Below are 27,100 nucleotides of genomic sequence, written 5' to 3'. Positions count from 1 at the left end.
GTGGGGGCAGAAGCCATTTTAAAAAGCTTTGATTGGTTAAAACAGCTGTCAGTCATACTAAAAACTAAAACTAAACACAGACTAATGCTTTGAATTAGTTGCTGTTTTTTATTTAATTTAATTTATAAAATAAATTCTTACACTTACTATAACTATATAATATATTTCCTGATTAAAATTATGTAATTATTACATGCACTTATTGTCACCCCTTCTCTGAAGGGTTAGAAGGGCCTCACTGCACACCACTGGTATTTTGTACCTTAGCCCAAGTTTTACCTGGTGAGAAGGTTATGATGGACGAATCAGTGTTGGGTCTCTCCACAAAGTCATTGGCCACCTGTGCAGAGCCCTGGCGTGTGTAGCAGCGCACACTGGACCTGTGGCCGGTGTCACCGCTTCTCTGGACCATCGCAGTGAGACGGCCTTCGCTCTCCTCTCCAACCAGAACAGCCTGTTTAAACTGCACCTTCGGCACTGTAGAATCAAAGAAAAACACACTGAAATACTGAAACCTTAAATAAGATCAGCTGCTTAGCACCTAAACAGCGGCAATGGATGTTAAAAAAATAAATAAATAATGCAAATAGAAAATACTTGTCAAAACTGAATTCAGAGCTAAAAACAGAATAGTCTTTAAAACACTAACACACGCAGTTAATCTGGAAACTTTAATGTGTTCATTTATTTTAACGCTAAGTAATCATGTGACAAAATTGACAGTGTCAGGATAGACCAGGCAGGGAGACGAGGAGGCGGACGTAATCGCAGGTAAGGAATAAATTTATTAAATAAATAACAGATAAACAGATAAACGAGTAAATAAAGAACAAAGATACAAACCAAAGCAAACAATAGAAACAAGAGAACATAAACCTAAACAAACAAGAGATAATAAATGACTAACAAGGAGGCTAACGGAGGGAAACAAACTAAACTGAGCAAGGGAGTAAACAAGGAAAATAAACAAGGAACTGGAAGTAAAACAAGATAAATACTGAGCTAAGAAAAGGGCTATGAAAAACAGAGAAACGCTGAGAGACAAACGACAGGAATTGGTGCAAAGACCGACAGCAAACACTGACACAGGAGGACCATTTAACACACACGGGAAGTGGAACCACCGGGGGCTAGGGGGCAGAGCTACAAATTAGATACAGGTGGAAAACTACTGAGACAGAATACAAGGGCACAGGTCACGTGGAGCAAACACAGGCACGAGGACAGACAGGAAACAGGGCCAGGATGTGACAGACAGTCTGTCAGGTGTATAATCACACCACACCATTATTACTGTATCCTTCCCAAAAATACAGCCCAGCAAGGTACCAGCATTAAAAATATATATATTAATCTTAATTTTTGACATGATTTATTCACAGAATGTAGTGATTAATAGTGAAAATAGTGTTGCTAACACTGATTTTTTTATTCACATTTAAATGCCCATTATCAAAAGCTTAGTCTTAAAGAAGAAAAAGTGTGAAACACAGAATTATGTTGTGATTAATTTGACTTGATCAACATCACTAGATATTGTGAGTTAATTTCCAAAAGCAAGCAGCACATCACTGCCAGACTCATTTTTTACACAAGCCACACTTTTAATGTGTCAATGAACACAAACTGTACTACCTTAGACTACAGCTAAATACACACCAGAAGGCTACGGTGACCCAAAATCACTGTGTGAGGTAACCAAACTTGGGAAAAGCAACTGGAACTGTGCTAGGCTAAAAGCTAAAGCTAGCTGAGCAGCTACAAGCTTTTTTTTAGCAAGGTCATTTTACACTGCACCAAGAAAAACTTAGCTAAAACTTAGCTAAGCTTTAATACTATGCTATGTGGCTCCTGGGAGCAGAACTTACCATTTACCAACAAGAAAAGAAAATCAGTGTGTTTTATTTAGAGGCGATATAACAGGGCTGTAAATAGTCTAATAAAACAGCATCTCTATATTTTAGTCCCAAACAAATTCTATATTCACTTTTCATACATTAAATAGCAACATAGAATACTTAATACATGCATTTTACTGCATCTTTATTCAAGTGGGTGCGTCATTTGCTAGTGACCAGCCTGTGTGACCAAAAACAGGTTTAACAAAAATTATATTTATAGCATTTTTGCAGAAATATTTAATGTCAGACTTGTTAAAGTGATGCAGATGGAGTTTTTGCATGAATCAGTTCCAGCACTAGCAAAAGAGGAAAAAGCAGAGTAGTGTGACATTTCACACATCATAGGTAATGCGCAGTTAAGTCTTGTTTGCTTTAAATAAATGACATTTGCTAAACTGCTTAAAAAATGGTGCTGTTTTTGCACGTGATTCTCAAATAGTCATTAATTATCATCCAGCTGATAATATACTGAACATACGCTAAGTGTTATGCACATATGCTGCACATGCTTTCTTCATCAATCTGTGGAATAGTGGAAAGTGGTATTTACAGCTCTGGAAAAAAATCGGAATCAGTTTCTCTGATTTTGCTATTTATAGGTTTATGTTTGAGTAAAGTGAACATTGTTGTTTTATTCTATAAACTACAGACAACATTTCTCCCAAATTCCAAATAAAAATATTCACCATTTAGAGCATTTATTTGCAGAATATGAGAAATGGCTGAAATAACAAAAAAGATGCAGAACTTTCAGACCTCAAATAATGCAGAGAAAAAACAAGTTCATATTTATAAAGTTTTAAGAGCTCAGAAATCAGAATTTGGTGGATTAAGCCTGGTTTTTAATCACAGTTTTCATGCATCTTGGCATCATGTTCTCTCCTCCACCAGTCTTACACACTGCTTTTGGATAACTTTATGCTGCTTTACTCCTGATTCCTTCTGATTCCAATAACACATTATATTCTACTTACGATCAGAGATTGAGTCGTTGATGAAGATGGTGGCCCTCCCTGGTTCTCCCAGAATGCCGTTGGAAGGCATGCGAAGGACAAGCTCAAATCTCTCCGTGCCTTCCAGCAGAGGCTGGCCAAGGTCATCCAGGATAGTGACCCGGATGGTCTGATGGTTCACTCCTGGGGCGAAGTCCAGGTTCTTGCTGATGCCCACGTAGTCCACACCAGCTGGGAGATATGAGGAAAAAAGGTCCAGTTAGGGAGGTTAGAGAGAGTTTGGGCTATATTTAATAATGAAAACATCAGATTTATCCTTTTAGCATGATCATGTTTTAGAGAGAAAGAAAGAAAGACAGACAGAAAAAGGGAGAGAGAGAGAAAGAAAGAGAGAGAAAGAAAGTAAAAGGGCGAGAGCTGTTGCTGCTGTGTTTAAGGTTTTAAGGGCTCATAAGCCAAGGTGCTGCTGTGTGAAGCTCTCAGTTCTACTCAGCAGGGTGGTGCAGAATGTGTGGGAAGATGGAGGAAAGCTTTTCTTGGCTGGAAACGATTTCTTCTTCCAGGTATTCAGAGACTCTGCATAAGAGGTCTTTGTGCTAACCCTAGCCGCCTCCCTTTTTGCATACTATTTAGAAAGGCATTAACATTTTTACATAATCGACTGCATACCTGAAGCAGCTCACTGCATATTTTTTGTACACATTCGAAGCAACCTTTTATTAAGTCTAAATAATAAAAGAATTGGCATCCGGTAGAGTTGTATTGACTGTACAGTGTCTCTCTCTGTGTGTGTGTGTGTGTGTGTGTGTACACAGCAATTTTAGCAAATAGGCATGAGTCTTGTGTAAGAACACAAATTCCAATCAACCCAGATCACGTATACTGCTTTAAAATGCACTTTTAAGATTCTTCATTGCAATCATTCCTATTTTGTCATATTAAAATTATCCATTTCTTTTCTTTGTACAGTATTTGTCAAGCATCAGTGCGAGAGTACGACAGCAATCATTCAAATATCTCAAGAAGTAGAAAAAAGCATTTTTTTAATAGTTGGAGGGTGAGGTGTATTTTTCTGTTGTAAGGAAGTGACGTGATTCAGTTTTGGGTGAGCGACTGACTGTTGAATTTAGACATCCTTTCCGGGGATCAGTCGTGCAATGCTTTTTTCCGCCGCCAAGATAGAAGGACGCCAGAAATGTACCTGAACACACGCCATTTCCAGACCACCACGCCCATCGGCCTTAATATATTCCAAAAGTCCATCGCATGCGCAAGGTGCAAAAATAGACTGTTGATGGGGTGTACGATGGCAACTGCTTACTTTTACTATTATCTATTTACTTATTTTATATTTCATACCTTTTTACCTTTTATGTGTCAATTTATTTATTTTTATGTTTTTCTTTAGAATTCTCTGTTTTACATATATATTTTTATTGAATGTTGATTTAAAATGAGTACTTCTTTTATTTATTTATTATTTTTTACTATTTTATTTCTTATTAATTCTAAATAATTATTAAATGTGTTCAATCCCTTTGCTGTTATAAAGGCTTGGCAAGATTGTAAATGAGGGTCACCCTCAATGTTTTTTCCCCGAGTGAAAATAAAGGTTGATTGATTGACTTAATACCATAATGCCTCACTTATGCGGCTGAATTCTCTTCACATTTAAATCCAACGGTGTTTAGCAAAGTCTGAAATTGTCATTTAAAACAGAAAAACACAGGTTTAGGACTATTAGTCATATATTCTTGTTGGAGCAGCTTCTCTTTAATCTGTGGCCAATGCCAGAGTGGATAATCGGGATAGTTAGGAGAGTTCCCGGTGGGCTGGTTATATTTTGGCTTAGTTATTTATGTACCCACGCATTTAAACACCAGAATGCTTAGACCAACTAAGCTAAATCCAAGTGTGTATTTGGATAAATTTAGGGTTAAACCAGCCCACCTTAAATGCTGCAGCAGTTCTGATGTTTGTACAGGCGCTATAATAATGCATTTGCCAGTTTGAAACATGCCAGCAGCTTATGGTTATTTGGGAAGAGAAGATGAGCGGCGAGAGTTTGGGAAGCTTTTGCTTGTCATAGGAAGTCAGTCACCCTTCTTTAATAAGTAGAGTCATGAGGGAGAGGTAGATTGAAGGGAGGATGTAGGGTGGTGGAGGCTAGAGAAAACTTGTCATAATACATTAGGGTACTGCAGGGTACTTATAGGATGTTAGATTGGAAGAAGGAGGTGCTCTTCCTTCCAAAACTTAGTAAAACTTTATTGTTATTTTATTACAACACTAAGGGCCCTATTTTAGCAATCTATAGACGAGATGTCAACCGTGCACGAAGCAGCTTGATTTATAGCATAGTAATAAACAGTATAATGAGGTATATAGTAAGTACCCCATGCAAATGGCACATACTGATTATCTTAATTTATTATGTGTGTGTTTTTTTTTTTTGGTTTTAAGTGAAATAAACCAATCAGCGTGTCACTTGCCATTCCCTTTAAGAGCCAGATGTGCTCTGACTTTGGTGGATTGTAATTTAAAGGGCGCAGCGCTTCTACACATCTAAGCGGAGGAAGGTGGAACTCCATCTAAATTTTTTGGAAACTCACATTTTTCAGACACAATGTATAAATCGATAAGTTTTTGGACCCCCTTTTAACTAAGTTATTTAGCTACTAAACTAGCACTTGTTGCTGATATGGATGTTCAAAGTCCCTGTAGAGATTAGTTGAAAATGATGGTGCTCTGTCTAGTATTTTTGGGATGAGTTAGATAGTTGGTGACTGCATAGCATTTTCAATGGAGATTTTCCATCCATCCGTCATCAATCCATCGTCAATACCCGCTTTATCCGAAAGGGTCGCGGGGCTGGAGCCAATCCCATCCAGCATTGGGCAGAAGGCAGTATACCCTCTGGACAGACCACCAATCAATCCATTGCAGGGCAGGCAGACACAGACAGACACACAGACACATTCACTCACACACTCACACCTAGGGGGCAATTTCTACCAATACCCAATCCGCCTGAATGTGCGTCTTTAAACTGTGGGAGGAAAGTCCACAATGATCCCGTCACCCCAGCTGGGAATTGAACCCAGGATGTCTTGCGGTGAGTCGACACTGCTACCCACTGCGCCACCGTGCCGCCACCATTCCTATCAGTGGAGATTTTATTCTAAAAGGAAATTATATTCTACCACTGGACTGGCAAATAGACTCTTAATGGAAAATCAATCAGTTAACCCTTGTGTGGTGTTCGGGTCTGTGGGACCAGTTTTCATTTTTCATCAAATGATGAAAAATATATATTTTTTCTAACTCAAACTCATTGGCATTGGCTCGTTTTTTGTGAAAAACATATATCAAAACACATTTTCGATAACACACACTGTGCCCCCCCCCCCCCCCCACACACACACATTTATATTACATACAGTATGTTTGGCCAAGGGCTAATAAACATTGCTTCATTTGTAAATTTGAACCTAAACAAATTTTCTACTCATATCTTGAGTTTAATTCATTTTCTTTTACATTTTATTAAAAAACTAATAAAAAAGAGTAGCACTTTTTAAAAGAAATGTAACATAAGAAAGGTAAAGGGCAAATATTAACCATGTAAGCTGTTTATATTGCTTGCAATTTAGGTGAAGCGAGCATGTGTAAAGCATTTTAATGTAAAATTGCTTAATTTTGCTGAATTAAATACAAGTAACAAAGTAAACGAGTAACAAAAATATGAACACCACACAAGGGTTAAAGACTAGGCTTAACGGCTTTTTTTTTGGAAATCCACCAATAGATGTGTTTTTCCAGAAAGGTATTAAGCATAGTTCTAGACTAAATTTCACTTCTTAATTGGAAATTTAGATTTAAAAGTAGTCCAAGATTAAGACCAATACCTGTTTGTGAAACTGCAACGTAGAGACCAAAAACATATTACATCTGCCTGCATAGAGAAAGAATAAAACAGTGTGCTGTAGAGTGCATCTCCTACCTTCAGCTGACACTGGCTCAGTCTTTCGTGATCTGACAGTGACTGTGGCTGGTTTAGAGAGATCCGTTCCTGACCGCCACACTTTCACCTCAACGTGACCATCGCTCTCATCCACATGGTACTCCTGATCGCCAAAGTAGAACACGGGGGCTGAGGGACAGTGAAAAACAAGAGGAAAGAGAATTTAGTGTGGTACATTTGGGCTATAAATTAGCAGATTGAAACCAATACTACTAGTATCTGTTTAAACAAGGGTAGTATGAATATAACAAACCAGTGGTTCTCAAATCTGATCCTGGAGTACAATCGCGCCACATATTCAGGAGACTCCCCTGCACCCTGCACACCTGATCTAAACTAATGAGCTAATTAACAAGCACTTCCTGAGGTGAACTGGGTGCACGAGAACAGGGAAAACACTCCAGCATGCTGGGCAGGGGACCAGGATTGATAAACCCTGCAATAAACAATATCAGCTGAAAGTAAAATCAGCAAAACGCAAATATCTGCTTTCTATTCTTTAGTTCTGAAACATAAAGATCTGCATCACTTTGTCTTTTCCAAACGTTTGCATACCCTACTGTCCAACCAAATGAACTTCATGCCAAAAGGTTGTTTTTCTTAAAGGCAACCCTAAGTAGAAACACCAGTAATCCCTATCAGCTCCTGAGCCCCTCAGAATTCCTCCAACTGAACCATGAATATGGGTTTCCATGACAACGCTCTGACATCCAGTCTCCAGGTGGCTGGTCTACCGCAGTGGCTCTGTGTGCGGACATCGGGGGGACTGGGTACATCCTGTAAAGATGGAGCTCACATATATCTATATATATATATATATACACAAACATGGATGTGCATTGAGAAAATACTTATTATCAAGTTCCAACCTAACAGAACCTAATGAAATAAGAGGATATTGATTTAAGTAAGTTACGTAAATGAAATCATTTGAATTCTTTCATTAGTTACGTTTTATTTTTCTATCATAGGATCTGTTCACACCTGGCACTAACATCTCACCATAACTTGCCAGCACAAAGCATAGAGGTAAAAAGGAGGTGGTGGGATGACCATGCATATAACCACATTATTATTATTATATATTATACAACAGTTAGTTCCGACCTCACAATCTGATTGGTTGAGAAGTGTTCTAGCCGTGATGATATTCGTGATAACATCACGGCCTTCTCACACTAAACCTGTATCACTCCGCCGACGCGTTGCCGAGTTACGGCGTATATACACAGTACAGTTTTGAATCATCGCCTCCACCGGCAGGTAGCTTAGCACAGGCTAGCGCTCAGCCGCGGCACGCTCGCCCTCAGCCCGCAGCGCTGACTCGTCTTTGTGTAAAAAAGGGAAGGAAAATCGCTAGGCTAATGCCGTCTGACAGCCAGAACGATAACTTAACCAGCCAGGCTAGGCTAAGCTAAGTTAATGCTGAGTTAAAGTAAGCTACGCTGACTGGGAATTTCCGAAGCGCGGATAGCTTGACTCCGGTCACCTAACCACAGTCCAGCCACACAAGCAAGCTAACCAACACCACCCAGCAAAACAAGCAGCAATGCTCAAAAAATGCACAGCTTTCACCTGAAGACGAGTCCACGAAGCAGGAGAGGAGAGTATTAGCGTTATTTCACTCTCCTAACGTTACCATCTTCACTTATTCACAATTTAGATTTCAAGCTAACTTTTGTGGTGTTAGTCTGTATGAACCATACGCTGTTCTGTAGTTAAGTTTCAGTTCTGTTACAGTTGTTGTGGAACTACTTTTTGGCGGAAGGCACAGTCCATATTAAAGCATATTCAAACTGAATTTCTTAAAGTTCTTTGATTTATTTTCTTTATTTATTTAGTAAAAAAGAAACTGTTGTATAAAAGCAGTAGAACACTCGAGGTTGTGTGTTATCACGAATAACATCACGTGATGTTATTCGTGATAACACACTCCCTCTCGTGTTCTTTTGCTTAAATAATGTGAATGAACACCAACAAGTCTTGATGCATCACTGACAGGTAAACACCCTGCACCATTAACCCTGTCACTGCCATTGCCAAAACATACATATAATCGTGAGGCGCTAGGGAAACGAGCTAATGTAGAAAGGGGATACTAATGGCTGGTGCACAAATCAAACTATGTTCCAAATTTGTTTAAAATGCAAGGTGTGAATGCTAAGCCATTTGGCAATCATTTGTAATTGGTTCACCCATGAACAAAGCAGTAAAATGCTTGGTTAAATAAATCTTAACTAAGTCACACACAGTTCTAGATGCATTTCAGTTGAAGATATGCTTTAGTGCCTGTTTCTGCCAGTTTGTGAGGTGTGTGTTTTTTTAGCTTAGTGCCTCTCAATAAAGCTTACAGACTATAACCCTGTGTTCTCACTGGCAGGTGAGAGAACAACATTTAATCATTAATTTCATATATGAACGCGCAACTTGTAGATATGACACGTCCACAAGTGATAAGCGGCAAACTGAGTTGGTATTTTCATAGTTATTTGACTTATGATGCGGTGAAGCAACATTCTACATCTACTGGTTGAAACCTTTTTTTTGGACCAATCACAGACATGGAGTGCTAAGCTTTCCTCCCCTCTGCTCTGTGAATTTTTCATTCCTACCATACTTTTGTTCATATCCCAGCACTGTGGTTCTGAACATTAGGATTATAGGATTATAACCACTGTATTAGCATTAGCCGCTAGCTGCAGTGCTAGCTATTTCGCTGTTCAGAGGTGAGTATATCGTACTGCGTGTTTAATGTGTTAAAACAAGCTACGTGTGACAAGCCACTAGCTGATAACACTCAGGGTTCCTCAGTGTAGCGCTGTCAGGTGGCGTTTACTAGACGGTTTGCTGCTGCTAACCACGCTGATAAAAAATATAGGAAATCTAAGCTTACTGTAAATAAATGCAAGGGCTTTACTCACTCAAATAAAGCATTTTCAGGAGAGAAATCTGTGTAGATTAACATCCAGTGCTTGTTTTACTTTTAAATATATATATTTTTAAGAATTACACCTGCAAAATTAAAAGGGAATCATGGTGACACCCTTGTTCCTTACTAGTGTCGCTTAAAATGCCCCTTATAATCCTGTAATAATTCCTTATATATGAAAATAGACGTTCATTGATAGTGCGCTTTGTAATACAATGCACCTTATAGTCTGTAACATATAGTACTCTCAGTTAACTACTGAGTAGACAGTAATATTGAAATAAGAAGCCTTTCAGGGCATTGATTTTTTTGACTCAGCGTATTCAGATTAAATAAGAAATACGTTCCGGTAGGTTTCTGGATTTTTCCACGTGAGTTTTTTCAGTTTTCAACGTAAACGGAGGAGTCCAGCAGCTAATCAAGCAGAGCTGATGTTTTGAAGCAGACAGTCTGATGGCTTTTCAGAGCCGACACCTCAAAGAGAACTCCCAGAGGGAACTCGGTGAACGTCTTCTTCCTGCCTGTGAGATTTTCTAACAGTTTGTCAGTACAAAAACTCCTCACTCTAATGGACACTACAACACTGCAATGTCTACAGCAGCAGGCTGATATCAGGAGAACACACACAAAAAGCAAGCATGGCTGCTCAAGTATTAGCTGAAACAAAAAGCCACCACCACGGCAGCGTTTGTTTAGCAGGTTCCTCTTTTACTGGCTACCCAGCAGCATCTTTCCAGATACACTGTAAAAAAAACCTATTTGAGCAGTAAGTTATGACAACCTACTTTTTTCATTTATCTTAAAATATGTTAAGCTTTGTAATGGCAACTAGAGTTTGAGTTGTCAGCCTTTCAACTCTCAAGTTTTTTTATTTAGTTTAATGAAGTGTGGAAATTTGGAATGAGTTAAGTAAACTTATAGCTCACACTTTTCCCATTATCTCCTTAAGTCATTCATTTAAATCATAGACTGGATATAGCTGGACAGAGCATCGTCTCTCAAAAGTGAAGCCACCACAGGTCGGGCGCCCCCTGCTGTTCGGTTTCAGAAAGCTGTGTAACCCCGCCCATCCCCATAGGTTTCAATGGCAAAACAGAACAACTTTCAATCACGTTTTTTTTTATATACTGTAATTCTACCTCCTTTATTTAAATGCAGCAGCTAGTGTAACCTCTGCTTATATTGTTATTTTTTATATCCCCACAGAATTTGTTTTTAAAATGTTATTCAGCTCTATTAAAAAAAGGTGTGGTTATTGTAAAAGGGCTGGTTATGGGCGGGACCAATAACAGACCATCAGCTCCGCTCAGCTCGTCTCTGCAGCCTGTGACCTCGAGGCAGCCCTCAGGGGCGGGGTTATTTAAATGAGTAGGCTGTCTCTCCACAGTCTTTCTCCCTCCTCTGGTCTCTACTGCACAGAATCGGGTTTCAGGATCGCCAACATGGAGGAAGATTTTGGCTTCATTTTCATTGAATGAATGAGAACGCCGACACGGCGTCCATCTTTTTTACAGTCTCTGATTTAAATAGTGGGTGTGTCTCTCTTTTCCCTTCATTCACCATCAGTGTGTAGTTGTGCACCCCCCAGCTTCATTCTCTTGTATATTCATGTTATATTTTAAGTAATGATAGACTGAGGAGTCTAGGTGTAAAGGGCTGTAAGAGCAAGTTGCCATTTGCTGCATGTATGAGATTTACTTATGTGTAAAAACTCATTGTCATAAGCCCAGATGGGATTAGTTTCTCAGGGGGATGTCTGTGAAAAAGATTTCACTCTTCTACTCAGTGATAAAACTCTTGCGCCCGGATTGCAATAAAAAAACAAAAAAACAAAACAGGAGGACCAGTGAGGTTTTTTTTGGCTTTCTCGGTCACATGACATCACGTTCAGTAGCTCCTCCATTTCCACTCGCTGTTGTGTTTATGTAGATCTCGGTGGAAATGCCCGCCCCAAGTGTAAGTGTACGGTGCATGGCGTGTAATGTTATTATAATAACATTATAATGCAGCTAGAAGATTTAAAAAAGCTAAAACAATCTTGAACACTGTTTTTTTACAGACACACCTGTTTGACCTGTAATAGTATGTTACATTTGCTTTAACATTTTATCAAACTAGATGGTCCTTAACCTTTTGATGGCTTATTCATCTTATATACTCATGCTCAAATCACCCTCAGGCATCAACAGTGAGAATTAGCGATTATCCGAAACGTCTTGCTCTCACTGGAGGCTTTATGTGATTAATGTATTTGGGGCAACAGCTGTGGCTAAAACGGTTTGTAATGCAGCCTGGTCCAAAAAAGTGCTGTAGAACAACATGAGTCTGAGATTTCTCCCAGGAAGAAGAAGTAACAAAAAAAAAAGTCATGTTTCAGCTCACAGCAGAAACGGTTGTCTGAGGAAGACAGCGAAGGCAGGCTGAAGTGTTTTTGACAGTGTGACTTAAAAAAAAAAAGCCTTAAAAAAGAAAACACCAGATATAATGGAAGGAAAAACACAGCGTGTTCTGCTTTCTTCTTTTACTTGTCTACTCTCAAAACAATTTTTGCTATTTTTGTGAGAAAATATGGCAAATAAGAAGCTGTCACTCGATTAGATGAAATGCAGTGCAAAAGAACATTACATAACAGCCTGTGCTAAATAAAACAAAACCAGGGATGCACAGATAAGTGAATTTTGGTCAGTTTTTCAATATTTACGTACAGTATTCAATTTCAACTATTCAAGTATTCATCACTTGCACCGTGTAAAAACAGGGGCATCACAACCCATTTGAGCTCCTCTAAAAGGAGTCCCAGCCTTTTTAAAAGTGAAAAAGTAAAAAGTTGTCACTTTTTAAACAGAAGTGTGTCTCTGATAAGCTAAAGTACTACAATCTAAAAAAGAATTTTAAGTATGAAAAAGCAGCTCCAAAATGTCCAAATCCATATCTTGGTTTAAACCTGATACGGCTAATTTTCTTAACACATAATATTAGAAATGTGAAGCATGGGGGTGGCAGCATCATGTTTTGTGAGGTCTTTTCCTCAGTGGGGATGAGTATTGGTCTGAAGGGATTAGACATTTTTTATTTTTTTATTTTTTTTAATTTATTTATTTTTGTATATATTTTCATTTAAAAAGGTCTGCTACCAAATAATAAAAATTGACTTTAAAAGATTCTTTAAAAGATGAATTTTATATGTTACTCTTCACTGTAGGATTAATTTTTTTCATAATCACTAGAAAAAGTAATGTAACATAACCAAAAAACATTTGTACAATGATGAAATAAGATGGTAACCAATCGTATAACCAATATATTAAAATGATAAAAACGGACTTGTCTAAAGCTGACAGATGTGTTGTTCCAGGTTCCCCACTAGGGGTGGGCGATATGGCCCTAAAATAATATCCTGATATTTCATGGTATTTTGCGGTAACTATACTCTTATTTTAAGAATACACTACTGCAACAAAATGAAAATTGCTTTACTTATTGTATACATATTGCACACCCCGAACTGGGATATGAAAATATACAAGATTTTTTTCATATTTGTAACAGAAGTCAGTGATCCAGAATGTCATGTTACTAATAAAACACTCTAAATATCTCCATATATCCAGGATTAAAGTAAACTAAATGATACTGTACAGATATAATCTGTCTCTAGTAGATATATAATGGGAAATGAGATCAGTGTGAATTTTTCTTTTGCTAAAAACAGCACAAAATTAGCACCCTGATGTAATAATTAGGGGTGAGTGATATGGCACGATATATCACTGTATATTAGGGGTGTGACGAGACACTAATATCACGAGACGAGACGAGACGAGACACGATACTGGGTTCACGAGAACGAGACGAGATTTAAAAATTAAATCTTAAAGAAAACGTCAAAATGGAAAAATGGCTTGAAAACTAGAGTTTTATTTGACAAAATCACATAACACACACTTAACAGACTGTTTTCTCTCACACATTAATTTTATAAGAAATAGAAATAAGAATAAGTAAAAATAAAAAATAAAAATAAAACATTTCTAGGTCTTTTATAGTGCAAACAATAAGTGCAAACCATAACCAGTCATATTAAGCCTATGGTTTGTGTTTTTTCTCCTACATTTCTTGCAATTTAACTATGCAGAACCATAACCAGTCATATTAAGACTATGCTTGAAGTGAAACAGAGACAGAACATGTTTTTAAATACAGTACAGAGCTAAGGGATTAGTACAGCTGCCTATGAAACAGTCACGTGTAGGATTTACTTACAGTATTTATATATGGTTTGTGTCTTGTTGGTCACTCTGTTAGCGTTTATTGTTTCCACTGGAGCCAAAATGCAGCCAGATATACAACTTAAAAGTAGCAGAAGCATCTTCTATACCAGGGGTATTTAATTAGAATTCAGTATGGTCTGTATTCAGCGTGCTCGGCGTGACTTTAGTTTCTGCCCGTTCTCGTTTTTCCGCCAGTTCTCGGGCTCCCTATCTCCTTATAAAGGCGTTTTTTCACGGCCGCGTTCCAATTCAACAGCCGGAGCAGGGGGGACCGCGACCCTGACAACACAGGTTCGATCCCTGCGGTATATTGTTCAAAATATAAAAAAATGTTTGCGATATTATTGCAGATTATACGATATGGCACAGCCCTATTTCCCACAGACTTGACCAAAATGAGGAATCACTAAATGCATCCTTAAGTGCCTCCATACTTGAGAACAAATCTATAAAACCACAGGATATGACAAAATATTTACCCACACGTCGATTTGCATGGGATTAGTATTTTGTGTTAGTTTTATGAGTGGTTTTAGAAAAGGCACCAGAATCTTGTAAAAATGGTGGAAGTGCACAGTCCATAATCTAAACTGACATGGTGCATTTGGATGGGACTAACACCACTGAGAAACACTGGTTATAACACCCCATCTCCCCGTGTATAACTCATCCCACAGAACAGGACTCAATAAAGCTTCTCAGAAAGTGTAAAAGTGGGCTTATGCCCGGATCAGACTACACGATTTTAGCACGATTTTGACCCGATTTTGACCCGGGTCACATTGCGTGCGTCGGATCCGAATTTCAGTGTCGCGAGCGACAAAGGTCCGTGTAGTGAGACACAGTCAAAGATCAGTAATTTGATGTGAGCAACGCTGTCGGAGCATCCGACGGAAAGACTCTAGCGTGTTAGAATTTTTTGTATTTTATCGCCTAGTTTGACACATGCTGCTCCGCGACGTGCTCTCTGACTCTGACCAATAGGAAGACAGAGCGTTCTGTGGCGCACAGATGTAAACACGGGAAAAGAATGCAGGACGGTGCTCCTGAAGTTTGCTGGACCAGAGAAACAGAAGAATAATCTAATAATCATCTAATAATCTACTTCATCCATGAGATATTCTGTTTATATTCACTGAAACCTAAGTAGCTCCATTTTTACCATACATTAAGTTCTCTCTGGAGTACAAAAAGCATGTAATGTCCATTTGAGTCACTCAGGAACCCAGGAGCCCGCAGTCGCTTTTCCCCCTTTTTTAGTTTTTTTCAGCACAAAAGCACTTCCATCACGCACAGAGCTTCTGTAGCCGTGATTCTCAGATTCTATGCTTCTCCCACGCGATGAGCTATGAACTCACGCAAGGACGCGGATGATGATTGGTCGGTGACTAACGTGTAGTGTTGCCAGTCCCCCGAGAACGAAGCAAAACGAAAATAACTGCTTAATCTGTCATAGTGAACATTGTGAGGGACAAAAATGTCGTGTAGTCTGAGTTTGGCATTACAGCTTAAATTTGCTAGCATTGTTTGTTGCATGTATCAGCTTAGATATAGTGCTTTAAAGATGAACAATTGCTTTGTTTGAATGCTCACATTCAACACAACCAATAATTTAGCTTCACTTTGCACTAACATCAGTTCAGTCGAGCCTGAGGTAGCAATTACAGCCGGAAGAAGCAACAGCTCTCTACAGGCTCATAACTGACAGATATATGTTAACCTAAAAGGCCTGTGTGTGTGCCCCAGACGTCCCCCGGCACAGGAAACAGCACAAAGGCATTTCTTAATGCAGGTGTGTTTCCACAGCTGCGAGTACTACTGACAGACGATGTTTTAAATTGAGCAGGGGAGACGTTTTGTATCTCTGTGTAGTTTTATTTCAGGTAAATGCCCGGTGGTGTAAAAAACAACCCTCGTTACCACTTAGCTCTGCATGTGGAGATGTTTTCTTACTGATCTTACTCTTTTTTTTAGTGTTTCTTGCTATTATATTACTTCTTAAACATGTGGGTGTATTATAGAGGAGATCTACTAATAAATAAATAAGCATTATAACAAATGAAACTATATTTTTGGTTTATTATGCAGACACTGCTGTTTAACCGGTACACACAGCCCCCCTCATTTACAGGCACAATAATGGTTTAAGCATCAAAAGCTTCAAAGGTGTTGTGTACGATTACTCAGCTGTGCTCCACTGCTTCATTAGCGCAGGCATGAGATACACAGGCTCGCTTCAAAGCTTTCAAACACCTTTGGAGTCGGTAGTTTAGTTGCTGTTATTCGACATGAGGAGAGGTGCTGTGCCAATGAAAGTCAAATAAGCAATTATAAGGCTGAAACACAAGGATTAAATCCATTGGAATGAAGACATTTCAAACTTTGGGATTGACAAAATGAACTGTGTGGCTAAGGTAGGCTAACAAAGACAGAACAAGTCTCATTAATCTTCAGAAAAATCCCTAGAAACACTCTCACAACCAATCAGAACCACCGAATCAGACTCAGCCTGGACACCTCTAATTCAAATACTACAGTAAAAAAAGATCAACAATAGCTAAAAAAGAGCTCCGCTATACACATACTCCCACATATACATACATGCACAAACACACACACACAAATTAAATGAATGGACCAAAAATCAGACAAAATCAGCACACATGTTCATGTCTCTGTTTAGTCATCAAAACATAAAAATAGATAGATATACTTTAGTTTTTCTTTCTTTTTATTTATTAATTTTATTTCTTCCTATCCCTATCAGTCTTGCTTTCAAACTTTTTTTTTATTTCTTTTTTCCCCCTGTTATCTCATCTTCCCCCAATAATCCCCTTTTCGTCTTCCCCAGCACCCTCCCCCAAATCCCTGCAATTGTAAAAAAAAAAAAAAAAAAAGAAAAAAAAAATCCTCAAATCTCAAGTCTGACAAAAAAAGAAACAGGCAAATTTGTATATTTATTAGAGGCTACTATCCACAGAAGGCTTTTGAAACAGAAATCTTATAAAGCAAGATGTAACCTCTAAACAAAAAGGGCAGCTTATAGTTACAGATAATAAAAACTACCTAAAAGAGCTTGCAGAATTTTGGAAGAAGGTCTTGTAGACATAGCTATCTTACACACCCTTTCACAAACTGCAGGTGCACCTTTAAAATAGCTACTGAGCTTACGAATATATCTACGCTGATGGTGGTCCTGAAGTGAGGTGTGTTCAGGTAAATTTCTGGTGTATTGCTATCTTGGTGGTGGAAAACACAGGTGCATCACTGACTGATTACAACCCAGACAACAGTCAACAGTCAGACATCTATTCCTATCCTAGCAATGCAGGCGCACCATATGCACTCAACACGCATACACAACCACTTGTTACAAACACACACAAGGACACACAGAACTGCACAAACCCAATTTCACACCAACAATAAACAGAATACAAAATAAAATACATACAATAAAAAAATCTAAATATTTAGGAGAGTCTAGAGACGTGACAATATGTGATCCAATACAGAATGCCTGATTCAGTAACGAAAAATCCACAAAGGCAGCAACAAAAATGATCATGATTATTGGAAAAAACAAGAAATATGAGCAGGATATTGAGGACAACTTTGATGAAGAGAAAACAGACTGTGAGGCAGCCGGATGGTTGGATTGCTAAAAATAACAATAATCTGTTTGCTAAATTGTTAGGAGTTTGTGTGTGTGTGTGTGTGTGTGTTGTGCCTGGTCTTACTCATACACAGAGAACAACAGACAGCAGCCCCTCTCTGTCTGCAGAGATCATAAATCATATACAGTATATTCTCTCTGCAGGTCTCTGAAGAAAGTGACCACCCAGTTCACTCAGTGACCCACTACTGCTGACCAAATAACAACAAGCCACAGATCTGTGCTGTGTGTGTTCTGACACAGTCCATTAGCTTCTACAGAGAGAGAGAGAGAGAGAGAGAGAGAGAGAGAGAGAGAGAGAGAGAGAGAGATAACAAGATATAAGTAAGAGTCAAAGAATGACAAACAGAGAAACAGAAAACAGAAGGAAGAGAAAAGAAAGTAGAGAGAACTGAAGAAAGGCAGTAAAAGAAAAACAGTGAAGAGGATACAGAGATACATAAATATAAGACAAAAAAACTAAGAAGATAAGAAGGACATAAAAAGAAAAGAAAGTGACAAAAAAGAGTGAGAAACAAAGAGATAAAGGTGAAGAGAGTAAAACGAGAGGGGGAGGTGAGTGAATTAAAAATTAAAAGAGAAAACAAAAAAGAAAGAGAGAAGAGAGAGAAAAAGGGTAGAAAAAGCAAAAAATGAAAAAAGAGAAAAATATAAGAGATGGTGACAGACAAAGACAAAAGGAAAAATAAAATAAAAAGAAGAGCAGAACTAGCTAGAAGAGTAAAAAAAGTGAAAAGTCAGCAGAAATACATAGCTACCCACTAACGTTTGTGTGTCCGCTATCTCGCCACTAATGTTAGTCTGTTAGCTAGCTCTCCGCTAATGTTTGTTTTCTAGCTAGCTCCCCACTAACACGAATATGTTAGCTAGCTCCCCACTAACGTTAGTATGTCAGCTAGCTCCCCGCTAATGTTAGTATGTTAGCTAGCTCCCTGCTAACGTTAGTATGTTAGCTAGCTCCCCGCTAATGTTAGTATGTTAGCTAGCTCACCACTAATGTTAGTATGTTAGCTACCTACCTGCTAACATTAGTATGCTAGCTAGCTCCCCACTAACATTAGTATGTTAGCTATACCTGCTAACATTAGTATGTTAGCTAGCTCCCTGCTAATGTTAGTATGTTAGCTAGCTCCCCACTAACATTAGTATGTTAGCTAGCTCCCTGCTAATGTTAGTATGTTAGCTAGCTCCCCGCTAATGTTAGTATGTTAGCTAGCTCCCCGCTAACGTTAGTATGTTAGCTAGCTCCCCACTAACATTAGTATGTTAGCTAGCTTGCCGCTAATGTTAGTATGTTAGCTAGCTCCCCGCTAATGTTAGTATGTTAGCTAGCTCCCCACTAACATTAGTATGTTAGCTAGCTTGCCGCTAATGTTAGTATGTTAGCTAGCTCCCCGCTAATGTTAGTATGTTAGCTAGCTCCCCGCTAACGTTAGTATGTTAGCTAGCTCCCCACTAACATTAGTATGTTAGCTAGCTTGCCGCTAATGTTAGTATGTTAGCTAGCTCCCCGCTAACGCTTGTATGTTAGCGAGCTCTCCCCTATCCTTAGTTCTCTCCCCAGATTAGATGTTTACAGTGGGCCACTGTGTTTTCCCACCGGCATTAAAAACACTGTATGAAAATGTAATACATACAGGACATTTACAATTTAAGACCTTAAATATCCGGATTATAATTTAAGACATTAAATTATAGAGGAAGAGAAAATCCGACAAAAAGAGAAACAGAAAAAGAGTGAATGAACAAAGGGGCCACACAGACATAGTGAGAGAACTGTTAAAAATGTTGGTGGAAAGAGTGAGAGAGGAAGAGAAATCAGAGAGAAAAAAGAGAAACAGAAAAAAAGAAAAAGGGTGACTAGAGAGAGAGAATGAAGAGAAGAGAACAAAGGAAAGTGGAAAAAGCAAAAGAGCAAGAGAAAGACAGAAAGCAAAAGAAAAAGAAAACGAATGTGTGTGACAGAGATAATGCACAGAAATAGATAGTAAAGTAAGAGAGGGAAAAATAGCAAGGATGAGAGAAAGAGAGAGGGGAAGAAAGAGAGAGAGAGAGAGAGAGAGAGAGAGCGAGAGAGAGAGAGAGAAAGAGCGATAGACATAGAGCAAGAGAAGGAAACAACACTGTTAAATGTTTCCCAGACAAGCTTTCAGACAAGCCCCAGGTGTTGCGTTTTATATTGTTAGCATTTTATTTCATTTTTATCAACAGAATAGTTGGCAATACCACACACACACACACACACACACACACACACACACACTCACATAATACACAAACACATACACACACACAATACACAAACACACACACACTTCCTAGACCCACACAGTAGATGGGGGGAAATTGAGTTTTGGTTGAGTTAACACGAAACTGAACTCCTGACCCTCATCTCAATTCAATGACACACACACACGCACACACACACACACACACTCACACACGCACACACACACACACACACACACACACACACACACACAGATATGATCAATTCGTAAACGCCTGAAGGTTGGCCCGCTTCAGTCTGTTTGCCTGCAGCCCCCTGGACACACACACACAATTACGTACCCACACACACTGCCTACTCTTTCATTCAGCTTGTTTGATCACTCAGCAGAGCCGCCCGTCTTCAATCTCTTCCGCTGACAGCTATCTCTCTATCCATCCATCCATCCATCCATCCACCACACCAACCACCTCCTCACTCCCTCAACACTCTGAGCACCGTGACAAAGCTGAACACCCAGACACAGCTATTCTACTATAACATCGGCTTTAAGCTTAAAGATTTGAGCTGAGTTGAACTACTGTGTGAAACTCTTTGTACCATCTACAATCCAGCGCTGGACGCGCTAACAACAACACCACAGATACATGGACATGCCAAAAGTCATGGGACAGTACAGAACAGTACAGGAATACACCATTCGATGCATTACATTTTTTTCAATTGCTAACATGCTAAAATGACATGCATATCACAATTATTTAAACTGACACACAGAGAGTGTAACCTCTTCTCAAGCACTCACATTTTCTGCTTTACACACATTTTGCAGTTTAAAATTGTCCTTTTTTTAATGCACTGAACATGGTTCGCCTAATAAGACAACAAAATTACAAAGTCACATATTTCCATATCAAAACACTGCCATTCAAAATGCCACAACATAAGCTAATTGGCCAATATACACGAAAAATAAAAATAAGACCACTTCAAAATGATTAGCTTCTTTGATTTTACCAAATTGAAAACCTCTAAAAAATCAAGATAATCAGGAGGAAGATTGATGATCAAGAGCCATCAAACCACCAAACTGAACTGCTTGAATTTTTGCACCAGGAGTAAAGCAGCATGAAGTTATCCAAAAGCAGTGTGTAAGACTGGTGGAGGAGAACATGATGCGAAGATGCATGATTAAAAACCAATCAGGGTTATTCCACCAAATATTGATTTCTGAACTCTTAAAACTTTATGAATATGAACTTTGTATTTTTCTTTGCATTATTTGAGGTCTGAAAGCTCTGCATCTTTTTATGTTATTTCAGCCATTTCTCATTTTCTGCAAATAAATGCACTAAATGACGATATTTTTATTTGGAATTTGGGAGAAATGTTGTCTGTAGTTTATAAAATAAAACAACAATGTTCATTTTACTCAAACATAAACATATAAATAGTAAAATCAGAGAAACTGATTCAGAAACTGAAGTGATCTCTTCATTTTTTTCCAGAGCTGTGTGCATCACCTGGCCAAACACCGAAACACCTCAATAATTAATTGTTACCACAATTGTTACCAATCAGTAAGTAAGCACTATAAAAAGACTAGAAGTGAGCTCCTATTTTTCTAAATATTATTTCTGCACATTTCTTCTGTAATTTAGTTTTTCAGTTTACTGTTTTTTGTGAGCATATTTTTGTTCACTACAATGTAAATATATTGGATGTTCATATGTTGCAGAAGCCTGTGATTGTATCTGGAAATATTTCTGTGCTTGTAAACAATCTGAAGAACTTTCTACAACTTTAACTATTTTAATATAATGGCAAAGCTTACTGAAGATGAGTGCTTTTCATTATGACCAACAGTGTGTAGTTGGGTAAACTAAAATCTGGTAATATGAATAAAGTTTGTGCTGTTTGGTGCCAAAGGTTGATATAGCTAATAGCTAATAGCTATATGTAGTTAAATGAGGTATTTTGCTGTTTGGATGTTTGGTTTTTGTGAATTGTGTTAAGTATTTTGATAAAACCTATTTTTTTAGCCTAGTTTACAAAATTGTGTTTTAGTTATTGCCAAAAATTGTGAACTGTAAATATATCTGTAAATATGTTGCACTGACATGTTTGATGAGAAATAAAAAAAATAAAGCATTATGTGTGTGTATTAGGGGTGTCACGATTTCAATATTTCATCGAAATCGATGGAAATTATGTCATGGTCTCGAGCCTCGACGTCAAAAAGAGGATCGACTATCCCTCCCTCTAATCTACGCAAGCACCCGCACTACACAAACGGTGCAGCACACTGTAGCCGACGCCGCGGACATTGTGACTGCTCAAAGAGCAGCTCTTTCTCCAGAGAATGTGGACATTCTCATCTTCTTAAAGAAAAACTTACAGAAAATATAAAAGTAACAGTTGTTTTGTCTAGCCTCAAATATGTTAAAGTTTTGGTACCTTAAGGAGCATCTTTCTCTCAGATAAAGTTAATAATATATCTTTATTAAAGAACAAAACTTCTCATTCTCAGGGACCGAAAAAGTCTTAAAGTCTTATTTTTTTATGTTTAACTGTTATAGTAGGATAGAGTTCAGTTTGTTAAGGCTCTAATTGTTCTATTATTTTGTACATGACTGTTCCTGTATTTTTTTGTTATTTATTTTGTTATGTTGCACATTGCTGTTTTAATAGTGCACACTGCTGCTACCAAAAAAAGCCACTAGATGGCATTACATATATATCTTAATTAAATTATTTAAATTTGACCAAGTGCCTAATGTGGTGTATTACAGATCACTTGTATTAATTTGCATCACTTATATCAAGCCCACCTTTTGAAATAAGATATTGTAAATTTGATGAATCAAAGCAATGAATGACCATAGACTAATCTAAAACTGGCATAGGACTCTCTGCTGTAAAAAAAGAAAAAAGAAATTCGAGAATCGAATCAAATCGTGACCCTAAAATCGGAAATAAAATCGAATCGAGGATTTAGAATTTCGAATCGTGACAGCCCTAGTGTGTATCTGTAAATATTTCTGTAAATGTGAACTCTGAAGAATTTTCTACAACTTTAAGTATTTTAATATAATGGCAAAGCTTACTAAAGATGAGAGTGCTTTTCATTATGCCCAACAAAGTGTAGTTGTGTGTAGGTTTGGTTTTTATTACTTCATTTTGCAGAATATGTGAGGTACAGTATTTTGCAGTTTGATTGTGTAGTTTTGTGAATTGTGTTTTGTAGCAATTGGGAAAAACAATGTATTATGACCAATAGTGGAGAGTATAGTGGTTGGCAATGATCGTGACCAGCAGTGTCTGGCTAGAACTGTCCATGTGAAAAGACAAGTAACTCCAGAAAAAATCACATACATACATCTAGCTTTCTTTGGGATGTGGCAAAAGTCATGGGATAGGAACTAATATTGTGTGGCATATCAGTGTGTGCAGAAATCCTCAAAAGAAAATGAAAGCAGAAATGCTATTTGACCCATATAAGCACTCCATTCTAAAAACATGAGTTTAATAATTCATATGTGTGTCTATGTGTGTGTGTGTGTGTGTGTGTGTGTGTGTGTGTGTGTGTGTGCGAAATCTTAAGCAGTAGAATATCACAATAGACTGCTTGTTAGTATGGTAAGTTTTTGGCCTTTGCCATAGTGATGCTGCAATATGCATATGAGCCTCTTTATTACTCTGTGCATTAAGCATCCTGACCAACTCATAACTTCTGAAGTTTATAAGGGTTTATTCTGCTCGCATTTTATGAAAGAAACAGAAGCATGAATGCACAGATTATGGGTCAGGCAAAATTGCATGAATTGAGAGAAATGCATGTATTTCTCTCTCTTAGGAATGCAATAAGTAGAGATATTGAATGGGTGGCTGATTCATATTCCTTATTTACTAAAGTTTCAGCAGCCAGCAGTTTTCTTTTACAGCAGCACTATGAAGCATTTTACCTTAAAATAGCAACTTCAGAATCATTGTGATGCTCCACTAAATGTAATAGGAAGCACAATGTCTTTATCAATGCTACTCTGTACTATGTAACTCTAGTGAAGGCAGGACATCGCTTGTGAGAACTGTGTAAAGCTGCAGTGTGATATTTGTGCAAAATCCTGTAATACTCTTTTGCCACCTCAGTCGCATGTTATCTCTCAGCTTGTCCAGAAATGCATGTGCAGTTGCAGGAAAAAAGAATATGTGAACTAGGGGTGTGCCATATCGTATCGTACACGATAATATCGCCAAAATTTGTAAATATCGTGAACGATATTATACCCTAAAATATCGTGCCATATCACCCATCCCATTTCCCCTTATATATCTACTAGAGACATAGAGATTATATCTGTCCAGTATCATTTCTTTTACTTTAATCCTGGATATATAGAGATATTTGGAGTGCTTAATTATTAGTATCATGATATTCTGGATTGTTGACTTCTGTTACAAATCTGATAAAATTCTTGTATTTTTTAATATCTCACTAAGGAGTGTGCAGTTTTATATTGTACGTAACAATTAAATATTTTTTTATGTTCTTGCAGTGTATAGTGTATTTTTGAAAAAAATATATATATATTTTTAAAATGTTTTGTCATATCGCCAAGAGTATCGTTATCGTGAAAATACCATGAAATATCGTGATATTATTTTAGGGTCATATCGCCCACCCCTAATGTGAACCCCTTTAGAATTATACTTGGATTTCTGCATAAATTGGTCATTCAATTTGTTCTGATCTTCATCCAAGTCACAACAATAGACAAACACCGTCTGCTTAAACTAATACCACACAAAAAATTATATGTTTGCATGGTTTTATTGAACAAAATGTCAGATCTCCCACATGCTAATGTGCTAATGCTAATGCTGATCCTGCTAAACATGAATAGTATCACTATTTTCAGGGATTTCAGAGAAGATTGAAAGATAAACACTTCAGATATGTAGCGGATAAGATCTCCAGCCCTCGGGATGTAGTACGGCAGAAAATGAGACCGGATACTTAAGAGCCTGAGGCTCGAGTGTGTATGTGTGTGTGTGTGTGTGGACAGAGAAAAGAAGAGCAGCTAACATACTGCAGCATGTCAAAACAAGCCACCGGGGTAAGCTCTCATCAAGCAGCACCTTCCTCTTCCACCCATGCAGCATTAGCACAAATCTGCTGTGCAACCCCCTGAAGAGCTCAGCTCCACCTCTACGAGAGCCGTGTGGAGAGAAATCAATCAAACCTTTCACACCAAAACTCCACCTGACTGTCTAAAGCACGCTGGATTTCCTACTAATCCATGTTCAGCCTTCAAGTAGACACACACACACACACACATAGCACTATTCCTAGAAGCACTGGGTGAATATATGTCATTCTGAGCACCTCTCTAAGTGGAGGTGGGATATTCTGTCTGTTCTGTCTACTCACAAAGAACCAGAAAATGCTTGAAAAGCTTGATAATGGCGTGATGACACAAAAAAATGTGCAAATGTGCAGCAAGGTAATTAAGTCCTATTCAAAATGCTGTGTTATTACCTCCACGCTGCAGTGATTAGCTTTCCCCTCTCTCTTTAGCGCTTTCCGCACTATTTTTAACGCGTCCTTGTAAAAAGCCACTTAAAATCCACACGTTAACGAGTTAATGCATATTAATGTGCAGAGCTCAAAGTTTGTTTGCTGCCAAATCACTGTTAAAGGGAAAAAAAAAAAAACATCCAGATATCACAGCCTCTAAGTGCTTAGCATAAAGTGCATGATTACATAAGCTGATGACTTTAATTTCTTCCTTTAAATCATGACGGAGCATATCATTATTTCTAAATGCATATCATTTCTTATCTTTGAGGCTGAGCTATGTTTAATTCTGTATGACTTGCTCTGAATTCTTAAGTAACTCAAGTTTGTTTCAACTTATTTACTGACATTAAGGGCCCTGAGATTTATTGATGCTATCTTGCACCCCATAAAGCCTGCGTCATTTAAATATCAAGGGCGCTTGGGAATATATCTGTTCAGGTTCATTTCTGCAACAAAAAAAATCATTGCAGCAAAAAACACATGTGCACTACTGACTTAATTACAACCCTGACAACAGTGCGCATAGACCCCGCTCATTACACACACACACACACATACAGAACACACAGCAGTGCACAAACCCAACCCTTTAATGCAAAACATGCACAGATTTATGTTTAGTTTTTGTCATATCTGCTGATATCTGTTATTTCCTATACTTAATTTAATTTATTCTATTACTGCACTACCTCATATCTATGACTGATTACTTCCACACTTTGTATAGTTTTTGTATTTATATATTTATGTATATATATTTTAAATCTCTTTTTAGAATTTTATAGTCTTATGTTTCTTACTTTGCTGTCTTATTATACTCCCCCTATTGTTTGTTTTTACTGTGTTGTGTAACTGCTACTGGCTGCTAAATCTTTCAGGATCAATAAAGTATCTATCTATCTATCTATCTATCTATCTATCTATCTATCTATCTATCTATCTATCTATCTATCTATCTATCTATCTATCTATCTATCAGAAACTGTACACTAGTACACTGTATACTAGTGACGACAGGTGGAGCCAATTAGTAGATCGGAGAACAGGAACACCGTAGCATCATGTACTGTAATCAGTGAAGTCAGGGAAGTCCATTGTAGGTGCATGCTGGGAAATGGAGCCTTTAGAGAACAGTTCAAAGTCTAGAGCAGGCAGACTGAGAGTGTCAAGGCTGTCAAATGGAGAATCAACACGATTTTTTTTATCTGAGCCACTATTTCAAGGTAAAACTGCTTCATAATGTTAATAATATGTATGATATTTCAGACAATAGATCAGTTGAATTTCAGGTGTAACCATGAAAAGATGAAACCATCTCTGTCAGCTTCTTAATTTGCAATTTACAGCCAGACTCATTCAGGAGGTATTTCTGAGTTGTGTTATGAATTGTTAATGGTACATGCTAATGAGTGAAAACAGCGTGTCAGTGCTCCATACTGCAGGAACACTAAAACAGGCCAGTAATCCTCGTTTATGAATAAAAGAATATGATACGCGCAACACTATTTGCGCTTGGGGTAAACCTGACTGTTTGT

The 27,100-nt window shown here is 38.0% G+C and overlaps 1 protein-coding gene across 1 annotated transcript in view; it reads right to left on the bottom strand.

Annotated features, from left to right (window-relative positions):
- Positions 1 to 27,100, bottom strand: part of frem2a (FRAS1 related extracellular matrix 2a) — a 161,919-nt gene that overhangs the window by 44,584 nt on the left and 90,235 nt on the right. Inside the window, exons 7-9 of the mRNA XM_049468896.1 lie at positions 6,858 to 7,007; positions 2,876 to 3,085; positions 280 to 477 (exon numbers count right to left, since the gene is read on the bottom strand). Coding sequence (XP_049324853.1) covers positions 280 to 477; positions 2,876 to 3,085; positions 6,858 to 7,007 — 558 coding nt within the window. The remainder of the gene's footprint in view (positions 1 to 279; positions 478 to 2,875; positions 3,086 to 6,857; positions 7,008 to 27,100) is intronic.

This window comes from Astyanax mexicanus, chromosome 20, assembly GCF_023375975.1.
Source record: "Astyanax mexicanus isolate ESR-SI-001 chromosome 20, AstMex3_surface, whole genome shotgun sequence".
Taxonomy (NCBI): Eukaryota; Metazoa; Chordata; class Actinopteri; order Characiformes; family Acestrorhamphidae; genus Astyanax; species Astyanax mexicanus.
The sequence above is the reverse complement of the archived record's forward strand: the minus strand, read 5'-3'. Positions and strand labels throughout refer to the sequence as shown.